Genomic DNA, 10,248 nt, shown 5'->3' on the forward strand with positions numbered 1-10,248 from the left:
CATGAAGAAGCAAGACGAAAACATACAGGAGGGAAAATCCTTGGATTCTTCTTCTAGGGATGTAATACATACAAACAAAATGCCTCAGAGGACCAAAAAAGAAAAAAAATTAATCTGAGTCTGAAGACTAGATGAAACCATCCTTTATAGGGCTTTGCTTGCTAATAAAACAAATTAAGCATACAAAAGAAACATCTTGAAATGGACCTTTGGCTTATCAGTGAATAAAAAACATTGTGTATGAACAAAACAGAAAAGTTATGAGAGTTGAATAGAATATATCGGAGAGTATCACATGTACGGCAGAGCCATGGCATATGGGATCTTAGTTCCCCAACCAGGGATGGAACCTGCGCCCCTATAGTGGAAGCACAGAGTCTTAACCTCCAGCTTCCCCAGTGGCTCAGACGGTAAAGAGTCTGCCTGCAATGCAGGAGACCCTGGTTCAATCCCTGTCAGGAAGATCCCCTGGAGAAGGAAATGGCAACCCACTCCAGTATTCTTGCCTGCAAAAATCCCATGGACAGAGGAGCCTGGCAGGCTGCAGTCCATGGGATCCCGAAGAGTCAGACGCAACTGAGCCACTTAACCGCTGGAGTGCCGGGAAGTTTCCGAGACTTGTTTTTGGGGTAGGAGGTATATGTGTATGCGTGTAGTGTACTGTGATACAAAACTCATTTCTTACTGGTCATCATGTCCTTCTCCAAAAAAATTCCTAAACCAATGATATTCACCAGCTGAGCTTCCAACATCTCATTTCCTGGCTGGGGAGCCCAGACTATGCATGAATGAAAACTTACTGGTCAGTGAAAGGGCACGTGCCATCCTATTTGCAGCCAGGTCATGACTGCTCTTTCTTTCTTTTCTTTTTTAAAAAATACATATTTATTTGCCTGTGCTGGGTTTTAGTTATAGCACACTGGATCTTTGTTGTGGCATGCAGGTTCTTTAGCTGTGGCATGTGGGATCCTCAACCAGGGATCAAACCTGGGTGTTCTGTATTGGGAGCACAGAGTCTTAATCACTGGACCACTGGGGAATTCCCTATGACTGACTGCTCCTTTTGAGTGGGCGTAAGCTTGTTGGCTGGTCATGGAGAACAAGCTGAGGGAAGGGAGGTAGAGAGAGGGAGAGAGAAAGCGAAGGGAGTATAAAGACACCATGAAGAGAAACCGATGAACCCATCTATGTGCAGGGTGTGGAGAGTCCCCGGGGGAGGTCTGACTCCAGGGGAAGTGGTTTAGTGCTTTGCTCTCTGGAGGAAAGGTGGACAGGTGGTGAACAAAGCAGGTCAGGGTCAGGTAGGTGGGTTTTCATCAGCTGAGGATGGGGAGGTGGTCAGTTACTGTTTCTGGCTGGCTGGAGCTCTTGCTGGCGACCCTCAGGGGTCCTCATGTGTGACAGGAGGGCACTTCTGGCACTTGGCCTGAACCATGGCTGAAGACTTGCCAGGATGGTCCAAGGGAGTGTACTCAGCAAGGCCCGGCTTAGAGCTTGGTTGCCACTGCCACTGTTGTTTGGGCAGTGGTTCTGAATCTGTAGAAGGAGCTCGCACCTGGAAGACCTTTGAGTAGGTAGCAAAACCCCTCCTTTGGGAACTCGGGTAAAGTCTGTTCCTCCATCCAGCTTCACACTGTTCTGTTTAATGAATATAGTACATTTTGCTTATCCATTTGCTTGTTGCGTATCTGGATTGTTTTCTACTTTTTGGCTGAGGAATAATGCTATTATAAACAGTCACATGCATGTCTTGGTTTGGACATATGTTTTCATTTCTCTTGTGTAGATTCTAGGAGTGTAATTACTTGGTTTTACAATAAGTTATGTTTTAACATTTTTCTAAGCTACCTCTCTGTTCTGCCCAGTGGTTGTGTCATTTACATTCAGCAATGTATGACGTATCTAGTTTCTCTGTACAGCCTCACTAATACTTGTTATTGTCTTTTCTTCTTTAATTATAGCCAGTCTGATAGTTTTGTATTGGTATCTTATTATGTCTTTAACATGCATTTTCCTATTGACTAAAGACACTGAGCATCTTTTCATGTGCTTATTAGCCATTTATAGAACTTCTTTAGTAAAATGTCTATTCAAATCTTTTGCCTATTTTATGAATTCAGTAAAGTTACAGGATACAAAATCAATATACAGAAATCAATTGCATTTCTATACACTAATGATGAACTATCAGCAAGATAAATTAAGAAAATATTCCTAACACTTATACACCATTGGTGGGTCTGTAAGTTGGTATAGCCACTGTGGAAAACAGTATTGAGATTCTTCAAAAACTTAAGACTAGAACTGCTATGGGACCCACCTACTCCACTTCTGGGTATTTATCTGAAGAACGCAAAACCTACTTTGAAAAGATACAAGCACCCCAGGTTCATTGCAGCATTATTTATAATAACCAGGGTATGGAAACAAACTAAGTGGCCATCAATGGATGGCTGGATAAAGAAAATGTGATACACGCAAACACACACACACACAGAATATTATTTAGCCATAAAAAAGAATAAAGTCTTGCCATTTGCAACAACATGGGTGGAAATTGAGGGCATTATGCTAAGTGAAATAAGTCAGAAAGACAAATAGTGTGTGATCTCACTTATATGTGGAATCAAAACAAAACAAAATAAACCCCCAGATCCTGTATACTGCAACTGAGAGTTCACATGTCAGGACTAAAGACTCCTCATGCTGCAACAAAGAAACAAAGACTGAAGATCCAGAGGGCCACAACTAAGACCCGGCACAGCCAAATAACTATATAAATGTATATATTTTAAAACCCAAGCTCATAGGTACAGAGAACTGATGGTGGTCGCCAGAGGTAGGGGTTGCAGGGCAGACGAAATGAGTACACATTTCCAGTTGTAAAAAGAGTCATGGGAAGTGATGTACAGCATGGTGACAACAGTTAATAATGCTGGATTGTATGTTTGAAAGTTGCCAAAAGAGTAAATCTTAAAAGTTCTCATCTTAGGAAAAGATTCTCTAACCATGTATAATGACAGATGGCAAGTAGATTTATTATGGTGATCATTTTGAATCATTATATTGTACACTTAAAACTAATAGAATATTGTATGTCAGTTATAACTCAATTAAAAAAATATTTTGCCCATTTAAAAAGTTGAGTGATCTTTTTATTATTTAATTAACAGAACTCTTTATATTTTCTAGATACAGATTCTTGATCAGATACACAAGTTGCAAATATTTTCTCCCATTCCGTGGCTTTCTTCTTCTTCTTTTTTCCCTGGTGGCTCAGAGATTAAAGCGTCTGCCTGCAGTGCGGGAGACCGGGGTTCGATCCCTGGGTCAGGAAGATCCCCTGGAGAAGGAAATGGCAACCCACTCCAGTATTCTTGCCTGGAGAATCCCATGGACAGAGTCCATGGGGTCGCAAAGAGTCGGACACGACTGAGCAACTTCACTTCACTTCACTTCTGAAACACTGAAGTTTAAAATTTGACAACTCAAATTAATGTTTCTTCTTTTATGGATTTTTGTGCTTTTGGTGTGTAACTAAGACTACTTTGCCATCACTCCATGGCAAATAGATGGGGAAACAATGGAAATAGTGACAGACTTTATTTTCTTGGGCTTCAAAGTCACTGCAGATGGTGACTGCAGCCATGAAATTAAAAGACGCTCGCTCCTTGGAAGAAAAGCTATGACCAACCTAGACAGCATATTAAAAAGCAGAGATATTACTTTGCCGACACAGGTCTGTCTAGTCAAAGCTATGGTTTTTCCAGTAGTCATGTGTGGATGTGAGAGTTGGACCATAAAGAAAGCTGAGCACTGAAGAATTGATGCTTTTGAACTGTAGTGTTGGAGAATACTCTTGACAGTCCTTTGGACTGCAAGGAGATCAAACCAGTCAATCCTAAAGGAAATTAATCCTGAATATTCATTGGAAGGACTGAAGCTGAAGGCTCCAATACTTTGACCACCTCTTGTGAAGAACTGACTCATTAGAAAAAACCCTGATGCTGGGAAAAATTGAAGGCAGGAGAAGGGGATGAGAGAGGATGAGATAGTTGGATGGCATCACCGACTCAATGGATATGAGTTTGAGCACGCTCCGGGAGATGGTAAAGGATAGGGAAACCTGGCGTGCTGCAGTCCATGGGGTAGCAAAGAGTTAGACACGGCTGAGCTACTGAACAATAACAACAAGAATACTTTGTCCAATTTGAGGTCACAAAGATTTCATTCTAGGAGTTTTACTGAGGTCTCTGATCCATTTTTTAAAACTTTACTTTTAATTGGAGGATAATTGCTTTACGATGGTGGTTTCTGTTGTACAACAACCTGAATCAGCTGTAAGTTTTTATATATCCCCTCCTTCTTGGAGTCTCCCTCCCACCCCCAACCCCCGTCTGATCCAGTTTGACTTGATACCTGGTCTGGTGTAATGCTTAGATTGAGATTTATTTTTTGCACATTGTGCAGAAAAGAGTTATTGTCGCAGGCCTGAGAAGTCTATCTTTAGAAAGCCCTGCTTGCAAGGTTGGCACTTGGCTGGTGTGTGGAAATGTAGATTTCAGGAGAGTTCCCCTCATTCCTAGAACTGATAAGAGGAGCTCACTATACTTAAACTATTTCCACAAACCATGTGAAGTGAAGTGAAAATCGCTCAGTCGTGTCTGACTCTTTGCAACCCCATGGACTATACAGTCCATGGAATTCTCTAGGCCAGACTACTGGAGTGGGTAGCCTTTCCCTTTTCCAAGGGATCTTCCCAACCCAGGGATTGAACCCAGTCTCCCACATTGCAGGCAGACAAACCATGTGATTTATAGCAAATACCTGCTTTCCTTCTTGGAGTCTTAAATTTTGGAACATGCTAGGCAGGGATGTCTACCTGATGAACTCCCAGTAAAAACCCTGGTGATCTTCCGTGGATGATAGTTTTTACACACATGCTGTCACAACCCTTTGCTGGAGGAATTAAGCATGTCCTGTGTGACCCCTCTCGGAGAAGGCAATGGCACCCCACTCCAGTACTCTTGCCTGGAAAATCCCATGGGCTGAGGAGCCTGGTAGGCTGCAGTCCATGGGGTCGCTAAGAGTCGAACATGACTGAGCGACTTCACTTTCCCTTTTCCCTTGTATGCATTGGAGAAGGAAATGGCAACCCACTCCAGTGTTCTTGCCTGGAGAATCCCAGGGACGGGGGAGCCTGGTGGGCTGCCATCTATGGGGTCGCACAGAGTCGGACACGACTGAAGTGACACAGCAGTAGCAGCAGTGTGACCCCTCTGGGAAGGAGGACTCTTAGCAGCCTGTGCCTAGTTTCCTCTAGACCTCACCCCATGCGCCTTTCCCTTAGCTGATTTTGCTGGATGTCCTTTTGCTGTAATAAACCAGAGCAGTGAGCACAACTATATCCTGAGTCCTGCAAGTCCCACCCACTGACTCTAGGGGTGGTCTTGGGGACACTGACATGCGTAGAAATGTCCAGTGGCTTCAGCACCATTCATCAGAAAGACTTTTGCTCCTTGAATTTTCTTGTCATCTTTGTCAAAATCAATGTACCATAAATGTAAAAATTTACTTCTGGATTCTGTTCTGTTCCATTGCCTGTCCTTATGCCAGTACCACGTTGTCTTGATTACTGAGGCTTTATAGTAAGTTTAAAATCAGATAGCATAAGTCCTCAAACTTTTTTTTTTTTTTCCCAAAATTATTTGGCTCTTCTAGGTCCTTTGCATTTCCATATACATTTTAGGATCGGTTTGTTAGTTCCTCCTAAAAAGCTTACTAGGGTTTAGATTGGAGTTGCGGTTTTCAAATTTTTTTAAGTTGATCTTGCTTATTTATTTGACTGCACTGGGTCTTTGTGTCTGGGACTTTCTCTAGTTGTGGTTAGCGGGGGCTACCCTTGGTTGCAGTGCACGGGCTTCTCTTGCTGTAGAGCACAGGCCGTAGGCGCAGGGGCTTCAGAAGTTGCAGCGCATGGGCTCAGTCGTTGCGGTTCACAGGCTGTATAGAGCCAGGGCTCAGTAGTTGTGGTGCTCAGACTTAGTTCCTCCACGGCATGTGGAATCTTCCCCAACCGGTAATCGAACTTGTGTCCTCTGCATTGGCATGTGGATTCTTATCCACTGTACCACTAGGAAAGTCCGGGATGGGAATTGATTGGAATTGATGGTTCACTTGGAGAGAACTGACATCTTGACAATAGTGAGTCTTCCAATCCATAAACATGAAATGCCTGTCCGTTTAATATCACAGTAGTGTTTTGAAGTTTTCAGTGTGCGAGACTTCTGCTTCTTTTCTTAATTTTATTCCTAAGTATTTTATTCTTTCTGATACTATTACGAGTGAAATTGTTTTCTTAATTTCATTTTAAGATGTCTTGTTGCTAGTATATAGAAATACAATTGATGTTTGTATTTTGACCTAGCTAAATTTATTAGTTCCAGTATTCGTTTTCTGGGTGCCTGGGGATGTTATACATGCAAGAGTATGTCAGCTGTGAATAAAGTTTTACTTCTTCCTTTCGGTTTAGATGCCTTTCATTTCTTTACCGTATTGCTACTGGCTTGAATCTCTAGTATGGTGTTGATAAGAAGTAGCATGAATGGACATCTTTGCCTTGCTCCTGATCATAAGGGGGAAAGCATCAATCTTTCATCATTAAATATGATGTTAGCTGTGGGTTTTTGTAGATGTCATTTATCAAGCTTTGTAAATTATCTTTTATTCCTAGCTTGTTATGGATTTTTACCGTAAATCTGTGTTGGATTTTATCACATGCTTTTTTTTCCTGCATCTATTGAGATGACAGGTTTTTTTTTTTTTTTTTTTGGTCCCTTATTCTGTTGCTTTAGTATGTTACATTAATTGATTTTCAGATATTAAGCCAATCTTGCATTCCTGGGATAAATCCCACTTGGTCCTCTGTATATGTTGCTAGGTTCAGGTTGCTAATATTTTGTGGAGGACTTTTACATATATATACATGAAAGATACTGATTAGTATTCTTGTGGTGGTTTCCCCTGGTTTTGAATCAGGGTGATATCAGCCTCATAGGCTGAGCTGGGGAATGTTACCCACCCCCTGTCTTTTCTCATCTTTTCCCTTTTAAGGAGATAATTTATGGTCCCTTACGTGTGGCTAGGAGAAACTTCTTTTTCTTTTCTCAAGGCTAATTCTTATAAAATTCAAGTTAAGCAGCTCAGTGTCATTGGCTAAATCCTAGGTCCGTGTATGGACAGATGTGGCTCAAAATGGAACAGGTTCCCGGCCTCCCTGAGACACTTGTCTGATCACAGCTGGCACCTCCATCTGCAGGCAGACCCCCAGAGCTTCCCTACAGGGACAGGGGTGGGGTATCTGCTCAACCGGCCACTGGGGGATGCTTGGCTGAAGTTGCTTCTCTCCCCCTTTCTCTTTTAACAGAGCAGCCACGAACCAAAAGGTACGCGAGCAGGTGCGCCTGGAACTAAGCTTCTTGAATTCAGACCTGCAGATGCTCAAGGAAGAGCTGGAGGGGCTCAACATCTCAGTAGGAGTCTATCAGAACACAGAGTAAGTAGGGGCAATGCTTCTGTCAGGTACTTTCTGAGCCTTGGGAAATGCCTGCATCAGGGATGGTACACAGACAGGCCCCAGGGGTAGCCAGCCCCGCTTGGATTTGGTTCGGGCTTGAGCAAGGTGCAGGAGTTAAAGAGAACCTATAGGGTTTCTTGGAGATACCTGACCAGTTAGAGAAGAAGGCATTTATTTGTCCTGGGGCCACTTGGGACACAGGTTTACTGGAGAGCCTTGTGGCTGGGTTCAGGCAGGGAAATGGCACCTGTCACATAGCCTGGGTGATGCCTCTGCCATAAAGAGGCCCTGGAACGGTAGCTGTGGTCAGCTCTGAGAGTCAACCTGCCAGGTGGGGCCCAGGAAGCCCCATCTTCTTCCCTCTCCACCTCAGTACCACGCACACGATCTGACTCTGAGTCATTCTGTTGATAGATTATAGAAACATGTAATAAGCTGCCTGTCCCAGCAAAGATCATGAGAACTTCTGTAAGTTCCCTGAGGGGATGGTGTAGCTGAGACACTTTGGAAATGTCTCCCATTGAATATTCGAGAAAGAAATGTTCTGATTCCAAAGCATCCCTCAGAGAGTCTTTGTGGGAGGCCAAATGTTGAGGTGTGACCTTCAGAAGAGCTCAGAAATTCTCCCTCCCCAAGGTGAGCTACCTTGGAAGGAAAAGTCCATCTTTTTTTTTCCCTATATGGACCATTTTAAAAGCTTTTATTGAATTTGTTAGAGTATTGCTTCTGCTGATTATGTTCTGTGTTTTGGCTTCGAGGCATGTGGGGTCTTAGGTCTCCAACTGGGGATAGAACTCGCACCCCCTGCATTGGAAGGTGAAATCCCCACCCCTAGACAGCCAGGGAGGTCCCCAAAAGTCCATCTTTAAGAGGAAATAACCTTGAGAACTGCTAAAGAACAGTTTACATACTTTTCTGTCTGGAGAAGTAGGACTTTTCAAAAGGTAAGGGAGCCCCAAGGAAAACTCAGTCAGAAAATAATTCCCTAGATGAACAGAACCAAATGTTGGAGAGCCTTCCATCATCTTTGAAAGGTGCTTTTCCAGATCATCTCCTGCTCAGTCCTCTGCACTGTCCCCAAGGGGTTTTTCTGAGCCACGGGTGAAACCTCTGCTTCCTTGGTGGCCGTCCATGAGCCAGGCTGTGTGTCCTGGCTCACTTACCTTTGAGCTCCCAGCATAGTTCTGACCCCTAATCAGTACAGCCAGCGAACGGCTTCCCTCAGCTCATGCTGTATGCTCAGTTGTGTCTGACTCTTTGCAACCCCATGGACTGTAGTCTGCCAGGCCCCTCTGTCCATGGGATTTTCCAGGCAAGAATACTGGAGTGGGTTGCCATTCCCTTCTCCATCTATGAGATGAGTCAGGGCCAAGCATTGGTGATACAAGTAGGATGTTTCTTATTCTGCCTCGCTGTATGTGAAACACAGGGCTGTTCATGCATATTGCCCAAAGACACGCACTTAAGGCCCCTGTTGTGACTGCAGTACAGCTGTAAAGCGGCTGATTGGTTTCTGGGAGTGGGAAAGTTGGTCCCTGGGAGTGGGGAAGAGGGGAGAGAGATATGCAGATATATAATGACATCTTGCATTTCCATCCGCCCTCTTCCTGTTTTCAAAGCACGTTATTTTTTTCTTGGCACAGCTGATCTTCACACACGTCTATGAGGTAGACAGGGAAGAAACAATCTCATGCAGATGAGAAAACACAGGGAGCCCCGAGGTTATGGGAAAATGTTATATTAGTGCAAGATGGAGAGGGTGGGGAGTCCTGGCCAGGAGCCTGGGGATGCTGGCTGCTGTTACACGATCACAGGAAGAGCAGACCTAGCCGCCAGCCCTGTCGGGGTGAAGCCAGCAGAGAGCGGCCCAGCCTGTCCTCATCTCCTTCTAGCAGGATCCAGCTTTCCTGGCAGGCCTTGGGGAAGCTATGCACCCCATTGGGACTCGCCTGCTTTCAGCACAGCCCCGTTGTTTTCTGTCCCCCACAGAGGCAGCTTCAGCTTACAGCCCATTGTCCACTCACCCCGCCTGCATTCCTGGCCTCCTCCCTGGCCAGGCTGAGCGGCCCCAGGAGGTCTCCTGTTACAGGTCAGGGAGCGAAATCCCTGTTGGCAAAACACAGCTGAGCCCAGTTCACTTCCCACTGGCCCTGCCCCTGAGACCACGCCCAGAGTGACCTTTGGGGTAACCAGGTGGTTGGTGGGGGGAGAGGAGGTGGTGGGGAGATAGCCAGCCAGGGCCTGACCCAGGGCTGGGAGCCAGGTGCACTTAGGTGTCAGATGGGGCCCCCGCCCTCAAGGCCTTCCCCGTGACACCTAGAGGGATACCCCCCTTGGGAGGAGGCACGTGAGAGCCCAGGGTTGGAGGGCTGCAGGAGAGGTGGGACCCACTGCAGTGAAGGGAGGAGGAGGAGAAGGGTGGGGGTTGGCTGGAAATGGCGGCAGTGCACCAGACCGCAGAGCAGTGAGCACGCGAGGCACAGACCCTGGTGTGCAGAGGTCCTCAGGACAGTTATTCAAAGATGCAATGTGATTGGAGGGATAAATCAGGATACAGCTGGTAGGGGCCTCATGTGTTAGGCTTGGTCATCTAGAAGGGGATGGGGACTCCTTTAGGAGCAAAGACGAGGACATGACCTGAGTGGCCTTTAAAAAAAAAAAAATTATTTATT

General features: G+C 45.1%; 1 protein-coding gene across 1 annotated transcript in view; it reads left to right on the forward strand.

The window, feature by feature from the left end:
• Positions 1–10,248, forward strand: part of RHPN2 (rhophilin Rho GTPase binding protein 2) — a 70,490-nt gene that overhangs the window by 22,365 nt on the left and 37,877 nt on the right. The window contains exon 3 of the mRNA XM_027515998.1: positions 7,427–7,555. Within this exon, the coding sequence (XP_027371799.1) occupies positions 7,427–7,555 (129 nt within the window). The remainder of the gene's footprint in view (positions 1–7,426; positions 7,556–10,248) is intronic.

The sequence above is a fragment of the Bos indicus x Bos taurus genome, chromosome 18 (assembly GCF_003369695.1).
Source record: "Bos indicus x Bos taurus breed Angus x Brahman F1 hybrid chromosome 18, Bos_hybrid_MaternalHap_v2.0, whole genome shotgun sequence".
Taxonomy (NCBI): Eukaryota; Metazoa; Chordata; class Mammalia; order Artiodactyla; family Bovidae; genus Bos; species Bos indicus x Bos taurus.